This window comes from Gavia stellata, chromosome 8 (assembly GCF_030936135.1).
Source record: "Gavia stellata isolate bGavSte3 chromosome 8, bGavSte3.hap2, whole genome shotgun sequence".
NCBI lineage: Eukaryota > Metazoa > Chordata > Aves > Gaviiformes > Gaviidae > Gavia > Gavia stellata.
In genome coordinates this window covers 25555580-25570559 of record NC_082601.1, presented here as the reverse complement: position 1 = coordinate 25570559, position 14980 = coordinate 25555580, and the positions used below count along the sequence as shown (strand labels likewise).

Below are 14980 nucleotides of genomic sequence, written 5' to 3'. Positions count from 1 at the left end.
CGCGGTGGGACATGCCTGGGACTGTGCTTCGCGCCCCGCAACAGCTCGGAGAGATCCTCCCTCCCTCGACAAAGCAATTAAAAATCCAGCCGCAGACGTTACCCCTCCACGCAATTCGCAATTCTCTCCGGGTCCCGGTGGGCTCGGCGGGTTTTGGCAGCAGCCCGGTGCTGCCGCGGGTCCGGACTCCGGCTTTCTTGCATTTTCCGATTGATTTTTTTTTTTTTTTTCCGCTCGGCATGTTTTGAAGTTTACGGTACCAAATCAAAACTGACACTTTTTGGCACAGGCTGTTGTTCAGAGAAAAAAAAATATTACAGAAGCCCCCCCCCCCCCCCCCCCAAAGAGTTAAGCATTTAAGAAAGTTATAACTGTAACCGTTCAACATATTTAAAATCGTTTATACTGGCCTAGAGGGAAGAACAGAAAATATAATTAATATTAATATTATTATTATTTTCAAAAGGAAGAAACAGAACTATAATTCAAGAATTGTCAGCACTCCCTTCCACTGAGAGAAGAACGCTGACTTTCATGGAAAACAATTCCCGAAATTTCGCCACCGCTGGAAGGAGAAAAAAAAAAAAAAAATTAAATATATTTTCAAGTCTTTCCAAAAGTCTTTAGCTGGTCGTGAATTGAGTTTATATATCCATCACTGTCCGCAACTAATAGATCAAGATACATTGTCTTTCAGTTTGGAGACTATTTTCTTATCCTTCACCCTCCTGTTCTGAAACCAAATGGTAACTTGTCTCTCAGACAGGTTTGTGGCTGCGGATATCCTTCGCCTCTTGTCCTTGTTAATGAACTTGTTAATGGCATATTCATTCTCGAGTTCTTTAAGCTGCAGTTTTGTGTACGGCACTCGCTTCTTTCTCCCACGCCGGTAGACACACATATCGGGCTGGTTTAGTGCAACGTCCCCTATTGTAAAAGACATTATGTGAAAAATTAGAATTTTATTACTGGCGTTTAAAGCTTAAGCGATACTTGTTGGGCACTGGTTTTCACGGGCAAATAAATAATGCCGGGTTGTTTACAGTTTATTATTATTTACACTGCCACATTATTTGCACGTTAGTAAAGCACCAAAACCTTGATGGACTGTCATCACTTCTCAGGCATGCATCGCTAGCGAGCATGCAGGACGGCGGGGGCATTGGCTGGGGGGCCGAGAGCAGGTCGGTCCTGGCAGCGCACACAGAGAAATCGCTTTGGTGTGTGTTTCCCCGGGTTTGTTTGCATGTGGTTTGTGCCTCTGTGCCCCCACTGCTCGCAGTCTCTTAAGTGCTCTGGGGCCGGGTCAATCGCCAGCCGGAGAGGCAGAGGAGCGCAAGCCTTCGAGTCCTCGTCCTGCAAACTGCAAACGCGAATACAAACCCGGCCACCGAGGGAAGCAGCAGGAGAAGGAGCCCGAGGCCGCCCCGGCGCCCGCGGGACGGGGGTCCGGGGCCCTGGCGCTGGGTGGCGGGGGGCCTCCGGGGTCTGTCCCGCGGGGTGGAAAGCAGAGGGTGAGGTTTCCTCGGGGGTGGGAGGGTGGGGGAAGGAAAAAGGAAAATCCACCGTCCCCCCCTCTCTCTCCGCTCTGTGCGTGTCTGTGCAGCGTGTCCACCTCGGCAGGCCGCCCCTGCAGCCCGGGGGGCGGGGGAGGGGACGGGCAGGCGGAGGAGGCGCGGGGGGGGTTCAGCTCAGACCATTTCTCTCCCTCTCGTACCTGGAAAGGACGATTTCCAAAAGTGTGAGCTCTGTGTCTGATCTTTGGCACAGTAAACCTGACTATTCCAGCCATTAGCCAGAGTCCAAGACTGATAGCCCTCCATTGATATGTATGTTTCGTGTCTCGGTTCCCCAGAGCCAAACGTTGAGACCATGTCTATGTACCCAGGAACGTGCTGGTAGGGGGTTGTATAGCCCTGGTAGAAGGACACTTCCTTCGCCCTGGAGGAGACTTCATTGGCGGGGACACTCGTGCTGGTCAGACTGGAGACGTCCATGTACTTTTCCACGGGAAAGCCGCCAATGGAGGCATGGGGGGGAGACTTCAGGGCGTTTTGCTGGATCCCAACCCCGTGGGACATCCTGCAGCTATAGTATCCATTGCCAAAGTGATACCCATAGCCGAGCGCGGGGGCGGCGGCCGGCGCGGCGGAGCCCGGGCAGTCCTTGGCCGGGGGGTCGGGCCTCGCCGCCGCCCCCGAGCGCTCCCCTCCGCCGGCGTAGGCGAACCCCGAGGCGGCGGCGGCGGCAGCGGCGGCGGCGGCCGCTCGGCCCGTGTGCGCCGCCCCGAAAACGGGCGAGGAGAGAAAATTACGGCACTGCCCGGGGGCTCCGCCGCCGCCGCCGCCGCCGCCGCCGCTGCTGTCGCCGCGCAGTCCGTCCATCTCCCAGCTCGCTGCTTTGCTCATGGCCTTGCACATCGCGGGCGGCGGCGGCGGCGGCTCGGTCCCCGGCCGGGCATGATGCAAATGGTTACTTGCCTCCAACAGGTTGGATCCTGGCGGTACGTTTATAAAAACGAAGTCCAGGTTGGGAGGGGGGACGGGGGTGGGGGCGGCCGGCTCCAGATTAGTTTGCCGCAGCCCGGGGGGCTGCTCATAGGCTGCCGTCGAAACATGTGACCCTCCCGCTGCCCGCACTGCCCCTTTCGCCTCGCAGCCCCCCGGTCCCCACCGACGGCGCCCCCCTCTCCCTTCCCACCCCCGCCCCGCCGCCCCGCTCCCGCCCCGCCGCGGCCCCGCCGCTGGGGAGGGTTTGGGCGGGCGGGCGGGCGGCTGTGATGCCCCTCCGGGGAAGCCTCACCCCCATCGCTTTCACCCCCCCCCCCGCCCCCTTCCTCCTGCCCGCGGCTTCAAAAGGAAGGGTCCAAGGGACCAAGCGTCCTCCGCTGGCCCTTTTGAAGGCGCGGGCAGGGGCCCTTTTTGCAGCCGCGACCGGATCCCCGGCGAGACCTTCCCCAGCTCATTGTTGTGTTTGCGGCAGGGGGAAAAACCCGACACGGTCTTTGTATCCCACCCTCCCCACCTCCCTCCTTCCCGGCGATGTATGGAGAAGGGCTTTGTTATAGGGGAGAAGGAGTGCCCTGGCTCCACTGAGCTCTCGGTCCACGGGAGACACCCCTTTTAGCCCCCCAGATATTGCTATCAGCCAGGAAATGGCATCGGGTCTGTGCTCAGAGCAAGATGCTAAACCTGGCATTCATTAGATGTGGCTTTTTTCCCCTTGCAGTGTCAGTTCATGTCGTGGTAAAGCAGTCTAGTTAAAACGCAGCGTTTGCTTATGCTGACGGCTGTTCTGGGGCTGACTTCCCAAGACTGTGGCAAATCCTTCTGTCGTCTCTCTCGACTCTCCCGCTGAGCCGGGATGGAAATTGCAGGAGCGCGAAGAGCTGGAAACGCAGAAAGCTCCGAAGACGAGCCCCAACCCCAGCCCCAACCCAGCCCCAGCCCCTGCCCCTCTGGGCCGGCTCCTGGCGCTCCGCGGTTGCGTATTGCAGACACTTAACCCGCTCTCGGGCGCGGAGGGCAACAAGTTGCTGGGAAAGGCGGCAGCTCCGCGGGGAAGGGCAGGGAAACTCCGCGCCCCCTGAAAAGCATATAGCTGGGGCCGCGTTTACTCTCCTGATGGAGACTCAGGCGCAGGAGAGAAGAGAGACAGCCGCCGTGGAGGTGAAACGCAGTGCTAACACGATTTCGGGGCTGGGGGTGCCCTCGCTGAGAGCAGCCCGGGCGTGCAGCGGCGGGTCCCCCGGGCTGCTGGGCTGCCGCGGGCGCGGAGGGGCCGAGCGGGAGCGCGGCAGGTCGCGCAGCAGCCGCCCGTCCCGCAGCCCTGCTTTGTAGCAGGTCTAATAATCGTTGGCAGTTTCTGGAAGCGGGGTGAGGAATGACAAACGGGTGCCAGTAATCACAGCAACAACCGGATGGCGAACACGAGTTCTCGTTCATTAGCTCTAACCACTTAATTGCTATTGATCTTTCATAATCAGCTAAGAAGTGAGCCAGGCGTGATTACGTGTTTCGCTGGGTTATAAGCCGAATCAGTATTTACTCCCCGGACATGAAACCCTGCGTAATCAGGAGGGTGGTTTGTGGAGGCAAAAGTTTCTCATACTTTCATGTCCCTGCACGCCGCTTTCTAGTTAAAACATTGCTAACACGCTGAAGTCCCGAGAAGAGAGAGGCTATATATCTCCGGACATCTTTCCGTTTGTATTCCCATCTCCTGTTGTGTTTCCTCTTGCAATAAATGAGGTGAAATTTTCTCTCCCTGTCATCACGACATTTTAAATAAGGCCGCCGAAAGAAAGGAGCACCTAAAGCGCAGGGTTTCGGAGCTTTCAGAGCTCCGTTACATCAAAGCAAATCACGGTGCAGCCGCAGCGACGCCCGCAGAAGACCTCAGCCCTGCCGAGACCTCTGCTCCAGCGAGAGCCCCTCGGTGTCCCAGAAAACCGTGTCTTTGGGCGGGTTTATGACCAACAACTTCAGTTCCGTAATGAGCCGGTTTGTGGAGGGTGTAGGAAACAGCGCTGCCTTGCACGGCAGGATATTATGCACGCGAATAAAAAGAATGAGCTCATGAGGCAAGGTCGGATCTCTGAGAGCATCCACCCAGTTTACAAGTGGCAGGACGCGTCCCGCGCCCCCGGCCCCGGGGGCCGCTCTGCGGCCCCGGCCCGGAGCAGCCCGCCGCCTCCCCTGCCCGGGGAGGACAGTCCCCACCGAGACTTCTCTCGGCGGCAGGCAGGGCGACGTGCCGCGCTGGCCGGGCTTCTGCCTGCGGGACAGTCCTTGCCTTCCCCCGGCAGCCGCTCCGCGGGTACCCAGCGCCCCGCGGAGCCGCGTTGCATTTTCCATTGAGATATTGCACGGGAATCTGCGTAACACAAGAGCTAGACAGCATCATCCCTGCAGAAAGGGGCTGTGTTCTCCCTCGAAAAAAAAAGGCTTTTTTTTTCCCCACCCTGAAATTATCCCATTTCCTCAAATACATTTGCCACGATTTAACACAGTTAGGACTCCACTCGAGCTTTTAGCACAGGCTTCTAGTATTTGCTGTCTGTCCTTCGCCTGCTCTCTCCCAGAAAAAAACAACCCATTTTTTTCATCACCTCCCTCGCCAGAATTTGCCGTTGGTAACTGTATCTTTAGGAAGTTGCTTCTGTTGTTAGTGTTTGCTGCAGGGGGAAAAACAACAACAACAACAAAAAAGTCGTCCAGGACAAACGGAGAACGCAAACGAAGCGAAAAACAACCGATTTATATTTCCCCCAAGCCTTCCCCCATGCCCACTGCGTTCGGTTGTTACCTTTTAACTTCCGTGGACTTTTAATAGCTAAAAAGAACAGAAGAGCTTTCATTTTCCCCTACCCCTTTAAAAAATAAAGCCAGTTACAATAATGAAAAGATTTAACAGCAGCGCGGGGAAAACTGTTAAACTATTTTTTTCCTCCAGGTCTGTGCCGCAACTTCTCATCTCTTTATTTACTTCAGCCTTAAAAAATCCGTCTCGAGTCGGAGAACGTTTTCTCGGGACTCCCTGCGTGGCCCCGGTGCAGCGCTTACGGGCGCTGGGCGCTGCCGCCGTTGAACTTGAACCCTCGGGTCACGGGCAGGTGCTGGCCGCTCCCTGACTCCCTCCTCTCACCTGAAGCAGCGCGGGGACCTCGCGGACCCTGACCTGGGACGAGGTGGCCGACCTGCCGCAGCTGCGACCTAAAATGAAACATCGCCCGAGTAGCTGTGGGACCGGAGCAACGCTTTAGCGTTTAAATGAAAACCTGTTTGTGTGCAAAGGCAGCCCCAGAAGACATCATGTAATCATTAACCTCGCAAAGCGAGCGCCCGCGGGATCTCAGCCTGGCGAGCGTGGGGAGGGACAGTGCTGCAGGGCCCGCGTGGCTCGGGGACACGCTGGGTTCGCGTCCTTCACCCCCCTCGGGTGACATTTCACGGAGAGTCAGGACTGGACACGCAGGTAGACGCCCCGGGGCTGGCCCTTTACATGCGTGACGGCGTGAGGCAGGGGGAGAGCGGGCTCTGAGAGGGAGCGCGGTGCCTGCCGAGACACGCGGGGCAGCCGCTGCGCGGGCGCGGAGCTGAGCTGCCGGGCGGCCTCCGACGTGCAGCGCCGGCGGGCAGGGCGGGCAGCGCCCGCGGCGCAGTGCCGACGCTGCACCGCCAGGTGGCGCCGCCGTGCCTGCCGCCGGCGCCGCCGCGGGCGCTGCGCGGGCGCTGCGCGGGCGCTGAGCGGCCCCCTGGCCCCGCGGGGTCCCTCGAGTCAGCCCCCCGCGCCCCTGCCGTCCGCCGGGTCCGAACCCCCGCACCCCGCGGGACCAGCCGTCCGCCGCCTGCTCAGACCCGCGGGGCGCGTCCCGCAGACCTTGCGCTGCCGCGGAGAGCCCGCCGGCGCTGCGCGCCGCCCCGGGCCCCTGTTGGCAGCCTGCCCCGCCGGGGAGGAGGAAGCAGATACTCCTGTCCGTCTTCCCAAGCACGCCCTGAGTGCTGAAAGCCTGGCCGAGGTGGTGTTTGGCTGATTTAATACGAGCTTCATTTCAATTAAGTTGCGTGACCTCTTTTTCCCGGCTCAGATTTAATAAACGAGCACTGAAATATTCTTTGATGCCTCGAGTAATAACTTTCAAGGTAAAAATGAAAAGACGTTTGGCCATAGGCCTAAGCAGCTATTTAAACTTACAAGAACAACTGAGTAAACAACGTCCAACAAAACCTCGCATACTTCGGCGGTCTCCGTAACTTCCTTCCCCTTCGCCCACTAATGTCACTGTAATGCCGGAGGTTCTTTAGGCTGAGCTGTTGGTTTTGAAGAACTATAAACATATGCTGAAAGGTTTTTCAGGCTGTGCTGTTGTTTTTGGGAAAAAAAAAAAAAAACCCAAAAAAAACCAACCCAACAAACCATCCCAAACCCGATAAACATCGGTGCAGCAAATGCATCTAGTTTGCTGGGAATATAAATATCAGATGACTAGTTTACTAGTGGGTTGACGGTTTGGGGTGAACTGATTAACTGCGTGGCGGGGAAGGGTTTTGTCACCTCACATTTACTCAGTGGAAGATTATTAACGTCTTTTATGACATGCTATTTCCCTTGCATGTGAATGTAGCTATATTTTAAGATACATTGGGCATAACCTAAGGTATCAGTATTATTTAAAAGGTGCAAAATATAAAATAACACTAATAAAGATCGTTCACAGCCGCACTTGCGTGTAACTCATTCTTCTCACATTGAGGCTTTTCCTACAGTCTTTCCCATCCGCTCCGAATAACATAAAAAAACGTTCCCTCCTTTTTAGTGGTGCGGTAACAGCTCTGGAGTCTAAAGGCTTTGGTTGTGCGCGCGCACGAGCGCCTCGGAGAAGTGGTATCCCGGCGGCGGTTTTCCAAAAGCGGGGGAAAGATGCCCGCCCTGTTACAGCCTTTAAGACAACAGACGAGGGCGCCAAACGACAGCAATAAACCGGCCGCAGGCTTCCGCCCCGCCTCCCGCCCCGCCGGGCCCGGCTGCCGGGGCCGCCGGCTGCTGCGGAGCCGGGCGCGGGGCGGGAGCGGGGGCTGCGGGACCGCGCACGGCTGCGCGCCCCCCGGGCGGTGCGGTGCGGTGCGGTGCCTTGCTGCCGCCCGCGGGGCGCCCGCTCGGCCACGCTCGGTAAGACCCGAGCTGGGGTGTAGCCGCGGGGACACCCTCCGTCCCGCCGGGAGGGCAGCGCAGAGCCCCCCATGCCCGTCCCGGCCGGGGGCGGCGGGGGGAACCGTGTGCGGGCTCTGCCCGCCGGCCCGCGGCTTGCGCCCCGCTCCGCTCCCCTCCGCATCGGCCCGCTCCGCCGCCGCGCCCGCGGCCAAGGAAAAGTTGGTATTTACTTTTGTCTGGTTTTGGGGCTGTAAAACGCAGGACACCACACTGCAGTCTAAATTCACATTTAAAAGGGCTGACATAAAACACTCATTAATGGAAGGCTGGATTTTGCAAACAACGCCCAGAATGTTTCCTAAATATTTGGTGGAATGTTTAGGGAGACTTTAACACGTTATTAAAAAAAAAAAAATCTGACAAGTATCCCATTTTCGAGCTATGAATCATGCGCAAGAGCACAAGAACTTAGGAGATGCGTGTGACTAACATTAGCAGGAGCAGCTCTCCTCGCAAAAAATCAAACCCGCGTTTAATCACAGGAAACATTGGGGTGTTTCTCCGGGCGATGAAACTCAGGTTCCCAGCGTCTAAATGCTAGATGATGTGGGTGAAAAAAAACCCTGGCGAGAATAAAGGCTGGGCAGCTATCGAAGAACACTCCCGAGATGCTAACGACGAAGGATTTATCTTCGTTTAAATGGTTGCCATCAGCGTCATTATTACTAGCAAAGTTATCACTGAGGGGAGACTTTCCGCCTGTCACGTCTGCCGAGCGCGGCCGCCCGTGTCCCCTGCAGCGCGGCGACGCTGCGCCCCGCGGCAGCCGGCAAAGAGCGGAGGGATGAGCTCACTGAGCCACAGGTAACTTTGGAGAGAGGGTGCTAGAGGTGATGTCTCTGCTAGCTCGAAGCCCGTAGGCGATTAAACCCTCGTCGCTTATTGATACTGTTATTTTTAGTTTCTAAATGCGTAGACTTCATTGGCGGTGGGGAGGGAAGAAGCAGGGGGCTGGAGAGAAACCTGCCGGGAGGATGAAATGGCGTGGCCGCGGCGTGTTTTAAATCACGAATGCATTTAATGTCCTTCGGTTATTTCCCCCCCCTGTCATACCGTACCACAGCCAGTATTGTCCCAGAGGGGAGAAAAATCGCACGCTAGCTTCGTCGATAAGCAGGATTATAGAAAGTAAAAAGGAGATCATATTAAAGGACGCAACGGAGAAAAATATATTGCAATTATAATATATTAGGTTATAATAAATATTGTAATTTCCAGGCTGTAGGTGCACTGGAACCGCTGCGTGCCGGCAGCGGCGGTCTTATAAAAAGACTGGGTATAAGGTTCGCGCGTGTGAGGGGGTGCGTGGGGGTGTCAGTGTAAATTCCTAAATAAAAGTACTAATGCGGTCTGGGAATGGGAGGAAAAAGTAAAGAGGTATCAGCGGCGGGAGGTTCTCGGTCCTCTGGTCCTCTTCCAGCATTTCCTCGCGTTGTGGTCTAAAATCCGCCTTAGAAATAATAATAAAGAAAAGCATTATCTAATATTTAGCATGTAGTTCTGTCCGAGGACAAATGAGAAAGAAGCTGCATCATTAGGACCTAAAAGGCAACAAAACAAAAATCAGAGCATAATGATGCACCTAAATGAAGGGGGAAATGTTGCACAGCTCATTTTATTAATCAGACTGTCAATTCCACCCCAGAGGCCAAACCCCAGAGCAATTCAAGCAAGATCTGATCAAGCTAAGGACAAGAGCTTTACTCCTCGCTTCTTGTCTTTCTTTCTTTCCACCTGGATATATTTGTCTGCTCTGAAGCCGCCTTCATTATCCACTGACAGGAGCTTGTATTTATTTGCTTATAAACCTGTTACAATAAATGATTATTCGAACAGCGTCATTCGTACCTTAATGACGAGCACCACTTTTTGATGAATGACATTTCGGGCTAGAAAGGATGTATGGGTCATTTTGACCAGTCATTCCCTCGCTTTGGCATCCCACAATTTTTACGCCTCCCTCAAAAAGAGATAATAATATTTAGAGACACTTGCCGGGCTGAATGTGAATTAGCCCCTGCTGCAGCTCATCATTAGTACAGGACCAGCCCTGCAACTTTGACATTTTTTATAAAGCTGAGATGATGGAAAGAATAAGAAAAGAGATGATCCTGATGGAAAGAGGGCTGCACAGCCCTACAGCTGGCAAAAGGCTCTCGAATTTGTCAGACTCAGCTGGAAATGCGGTGCTGGAGGCCCTTGAAAATTCTCCGCACAGTGGTCGCCTCAGCCCGAGACTGACTGCCGCCTCCCTGCACAGCGCTATAGGGGACATCTCCGCCAAAGGCAAATTTGAAATAGACACTTTATTCAATCTTCAGCACCCGAGCAGTGAAAGCACCGTCTCCTCCGAAATCCCGCCGTCGGAAAGCAGGAAGAAGATCAGCCTTTATTCCGAAGTTGCTCAAGAGGCAGATATGAACAGTGATGTGGAGGTGGGCTGCTCGGCGCTCCGCTCCCCAGCCAGCCTGACTTCCTCCCAGCTGAAGGAAAACAGTAACAAAGGTAACTCTTCCTTTATCATCTCCGCCTAAGCCCCGCACCTTGCCAACCGGCTTTAAAAAGCAAAGCAAACCCACCTCCGCCGCCAAAGTTGGTCACCTCTGCACCGGCGCTCTCTCTTCTGCGAAGACAGAGCTCCAGGCTGTCAAGTATTGGTGCGATTCCTGCGCTATCCCGGTAGCCGGGACACACCGCCCGGGCAGCTCCCGTGCGGATGCCTGCGTGTGTGTGTGCGTGCCCAAATCCGTTGGTATGTCGATATACATCCAGAATATATGTGGGCACAAATATCCACCCACCTATATTTAGGGAAAGCTTTCCCCTTATTTTTCCTCGCGCTCTTGGAGCTCTCGGCGTCCCTCGAGCTGGGTATAGGTGTGTACAGATACATAGATTACATTAGAGAGACGGGAGCGCGAGGAAGCTGTCCATATTTGTCTGTGTGTGTCCTTCTCTGTCTACATGCAACGTGCCGTCCTGTGTCCACCCCGGGGTAACTGGGCATTGTTCACTTTTCCTCTGCTTGTAACAGGGGGTTTGAAACAGCCTCGTCTGCTGCCCGCTTTGCGGGACTTGGTGATGGACGACGGTTGTTATTATGGCTGTAATTGGGGAGGGGGAGCCAGGTGAGCGCTGGATTTCCTGGGGGCCACAGTGCATGCCTTTTTCGTCAAATGTGCCAGAGAAGGGAAGGGAGCCTCGACGTAACGCTCGAGAAAAAAAAAAAAATTGGCTTTTATGGCTGCTCTTATCTCGTACGCCTCAAACGAAAATAAGAACGGCAGCCGACGGGGAAAAGGCTAGCGCAGAGCCCGGGCTCCTCGCAGCCCGGCGGAGCCGGCCGAGCCCCGGCCCGTGCCCTGGCCCGCTCTCCCCGCGGCTCGGCTGCCCTGCCAGCGCCAACCCCACCCCGCTGACCGAGAACAGCGCGGTTATGAAGTGACTCGAGAAAGAAAACCCCAACCCCGCAAAAACCCAACCGTATCGATTCTCCCAACAGCAGCCATTTGTAAGGGTGACAGCCGGCGCTGGGGACGGGCGCGCAGGGCCGGGCCCGGCCGGGCGGGCTGGGGGGGGGTGCGCCCCGCCGCCCGCTCTCACCCCCGTGCGCTCGCCCCGCAGGCTACACGGAGAGCAGCCCGGCGCCCAGCACCCCCGCCGCCGCCGCCCCCGCCGCCGGCATCGGCAGCCTGCACAGCGGCGGCGCGCTGGGCGGCTCGGCGGCGGGGGCCGACCAGGTGCGGCGGTACCGGACCGCCTTCACCCGCGAGCAGATCGCCCGCCTGGAGAAGGAGTTTTACCGCGAGAACTACGTGTCGCGGCCGCGGCGCTGCGAGCTGGCCGCCGCCCTCAACCTCCCCGAGACCACCATCAAGGTACGCCGCGCCCCGCGCCCCGCCGAGCCGCCGCGGCCCCGGCGCACCCCCGCGGTGCCCGGCTCCCCCGGGCCGGCTGCGGCTTCCCCCTTCGGCTGCAGGGCTCGGCGGGCCCGCGGCTGCGACCGTGCCTTCCCCTCGTTTGCTCCTCCGCACCGAACACTTCTCGTTTGCTTTTAAAAAATTTTTGATCGCTGTTAATTCATTTCCCCCCTCAGTTTTTATCGCGCTAGCGTATTTCCAAAAGGCGAAGAGGGGAGACAAAATAATCACGGGGGGGGATGAGCGTGTCACTACCGTAAAGTCGTAGTCCTGCGTGGGGGGGAGGGGAGGGCTCGGAGGGAAGACGTTTATTCAGGTCGAAGGGGTCCCCCCCGGGCCGAGGGGGAGCGTGCCCACCGCTCCCCTCGGACAGGCCCACAGGCGGGTGCTCCGGGCAGGAGAGGGGTCGCCTACAAGCGCGGCGGCCGCGGCGGCGGTGGGTGGCGGTGGGTGTCCGCCGGTTGCCGGCGGCGGGAGCCGGGGCGGCGGGGCGCGGAGCGGAGCGGAGCTGAGGCCGCGCTGTGCTTGTCTCCCCGCGCAGGTGTGGTTCCAGAACCGGCGGATGAAGGACAAGCGGCAGCGCCTGGCCATGTCCTGGCCCCACCCGGCCGACCCCAGCTTCTACACCTACATGATGACCCACGCAGCGGCCACGGGCAGCCTGCCCTACCCCTTCCACTCTCACGTCCCGCTCCACTACTACCCGCACGTCGGGGTCACGGCCGCCGCCGCCGCCGCCGCCGCCTCGGGGGCCGCCGCCGCCCCCTTCGCCACCTCCATCCGCCCGCTGGACACCTTCCGCGCCCTCTCGCACCCCTACTCCCGCCCGGAGCTGCTCTGCAGCTTCCGACACCCCGGCCTCTACCAGGCGCCGGCCGCCGCCGCCGCCGGCCTCAACAGCAGCGCGGCCGCCTCGGCGGCGGCGGCGGCGGCGGCAGCGGCGGCGGCGGCGGCGGGCTCGGGGCCGCCGGGGGGCTCGGCGCCCTGCTCCTGCCTCAGCTGCCACAGCAGCCAGACGGCGGCGGCGGCGGCGGCGGCGGCCTCGGCGCTGGGCTCGCGGGGCGCCGCCGCCGCCGACTTCCCCTGCACGGCGGCGGGGCAGCGCTCCGAGAGCGGCTTCCTGCCCTACTCGGCCGCCGTGCTCAGCAAGGCCGCCGTCGCCTCGCCGGACCAGCGGGAGGAGGCGCCGCTCACCAGATAACTTACCGCGGCCCGGGCCCGGGGGCGGGGGGCGTTTTGTAGGGGGGGGCCGGGTCGGGGGGCGCCCCCGGGCACGGCCAAAAAAGTTCCGTCTATTTTTTTACCGCTGACGGGCCCGCCGCGGAGGGGCGCGCGGCCCGGCGGGGAGGCCGCTCCGCGGCTCTTGCGCCCCCGCGGAGGCCGCCCCGCGGTGCGCGCTGCCGCGCGCTGCCCGGCGCCGGCCTCCGCGGGGCTGCGGGCGGCCGGGCCGGCGGGGTGCGGGCAGGGGGAGCCGGCGGAGGGGAATGCGTTTCTGGCTTTCTTTTTTTGTTAATTGTTGTTATTATTTCGGTTTGAGTTCGACTGAATGGGAAACGTCTCGCGCATTTCTGTACGAGAAGCGGCAGCTAACGAGGCTGCCGCGGCCGGGCCAGGAAGGGGAAGGGAGGTGTGAGACTGGCAGGGTGGGGAGAGGCATTTCTTACGCTCGCGCTTTCTAACTACCATCATCCACGCTATCTGGGAAATACTTGAATCTCTCTAGGTGTAGGCTGTTGTCCTGAAGCATTTACTTTCCAGACACTTTTCTAAATTTAATTTTTTTTCTTAGCGTCTTTCTCTCCTCCCGATAAAACGGCTCTCGGATTTATTTCTCACGCATCTCTGTCGCGCCTTTGCCTCTGAAAAGCCACCACTGGGTAACTGAGACCTGCTATACCAAACCACTGCTACTGGAGGGACTTCCTTGAACTTGAAGAAAGGCACATCAAAAACCACCAGTGTTACTGCCATGTCAATTTTGATGCTAATAATGTGCAGATTATGACGAAAATTGCCAATCATGTTCTCTGATGGACCTCCTTTGAATGTGGAATTGGAAAAAAGTTCCCCGCACAGAGACCTGCTGTCAAGTACTAACAACCCGCTAAGGGAAGTCATTAGAAGAGACAGATAAGAGACTTGGTACATAAAACATTGTTCTTGGTGCATAGAATGTATGTTATTTAATGTTATCTCTGTTACCTGAAGTGATTTCGCACAAGAAAGCCACTTTCTTATCATCTCAATTGCCAATTTTCATTTTGGTAACTTGGACGCCCCGGGTAGACTTTTCTCTGTTAAGTTGATATTCCACCAATGTGAAGAGTCTCATTAAATCAAACCCAGATATTTCCATAATGCTCCCTACAGAGCCACTTCACTCTTCACATAATGAGATTTTTCCGAAGAGTTGAAGCCCTCATCTAACTTGCGATTGCTTGTGTAGGCCCTGTGTGAATGTGTACACACACACACACACACAAGTACGCTCTCACAAAAAAAAAAAAAAGAAAAAAGAAAAAAAAAACCCCGCTATTATATATTTCGAATAAGTGTCCTGAAATACTTCTATTTTTAAGACACTGGATTTTTTCATATTCTAATAATGAACTTTCAGGAAATGATTTTAAAGGCTATGCTGTTTTGTTCAGTGAACATAAATTGTCCGACGGGACAGAGATCTTGGGCGGGGGTAGGGAAGGGCAAAAGAGAAATATCGCCAGGCTCCCGGAGCGGGTTCCTGACAAGACGTGTACATTTTCCGGGTAGAGAACTTTAAAGCACGGTAGAAGACACCTAACCCACAAATTTCTCATTTTGTAAAGAAGGAATGGGAAGACTACTTCTGTAAAAAAATATCGATTATACCAGCTGTTGTTCACTGAGTTTACATTGAAATTTTTTTATTAATATATAATTTAAGGCTAAAGAAAATAGACCAAAACGTAGCACTCTTTTACCAGCTTAACCTTTTCGATCGTTGGAATCGTTTGTTATGATCACACAAGTATGGGATGTATATACGACGATTTTGGCAATAATGTTTACATTTTTCCAAAATATAGATATATGTCTATTAAATGATCGATGAGGACGCTGGTTGGTAAAATTAACATAAATTCGTTTTATGTTAGGTCCGTTGGACCTGGTTATTATATGAAACTGTAAATAAAGTCTTTGTGCTTTAAATATTGCTGGCTGTACGAACTCACTGTAAAATATTTTACAAATGTGCAATAATTATAAAGCTTTGTATATTACGTTATTTATTGTGTTTGGTCATGTAAAATAAATGTTATTTAAATCAAAGCGAGATTATTTGTTTAAGAGGCTGCAAAACATTGCGT

At 56.0% G+C, this 14980-nt stretch overlaps 2 protein-coding genes across 2 annotated transcripts; one reads left to right on the top strand and one right to left on the bottom strand.

Moving 5' to 3' along the window:
- Window positions 1–676: 676 nt before the first annotated feature.
- HOXD13 (homeobox D13) lies at window positions 677–2384 on the bottom strand. Its single transcript, XM_059820683.1, has 2 exons — window positions 1718–2384; window positions 677–927 (listed from the first exon to the last, which is right to left on the bottom strand). Exons 1-2 carry the CDS (start codon window positions 2382–2384, stop codon window positions 677–679), a joined length of 918 nt encoding a protein of 305 aa, XP_059676666.1.
- A 7410-nt stretch (window positions 2385–9794) lies between these two features.
- On the top strand, window positions 9795–12834 carry EVX2 (even-skipped homeobox 2). Its single transcript, XM_059820704.1, has 3 exons — window positions 9795–10218; window positions 11338–11591; window positions 12175–12834. Exons 1-3 carry the CDS (start codon window positions 9795–9797, stop codon window positions 12832–12834), a joined length of 1338 nt encoding a protein of 445 aa, XP_059676687.1.
- The last annotated feature ends 2146 nt before the right edge of the window (window positions 12835–14980 follow it).

Coding starts and splice junctions, on each gene's coding strand:
- EVX2 (XM_059820704.1), top strand. CDS start 9,795: ATGATGGAAAGAATAAGAAAAGAGATGATCCTGATGGAAAGAGGGCTG. Junction 10,219..11,337: donor GAAGGAAAACAGTAACAAAG/GTAACTCTTCCT, acceptor CTCGCCCCGCAG/GCTACACGGAGAGCAGCCCG. Junction 11,592..12,174: donor TCCCCGAGACCACCATCAAG/GTACGCCGCGCC, acceptor CTCCCCGCGCAG/GTGTGGTTCCAGAACCGGCG.
- HOXD13 (XM_059820683.1), bottom strand. CDS start 2,384: ATGGACGGACTGCGCGGCGACAGCAGCGGCGGCGGCGGCGGCGGCGGC. Junction 928..1,717: donor TTGGAAATCGTCCTTTCCAG/GTACGAGAGGGA, acceptor CTTTTACAATAG/GGGACGTTGCACTAAACCAG.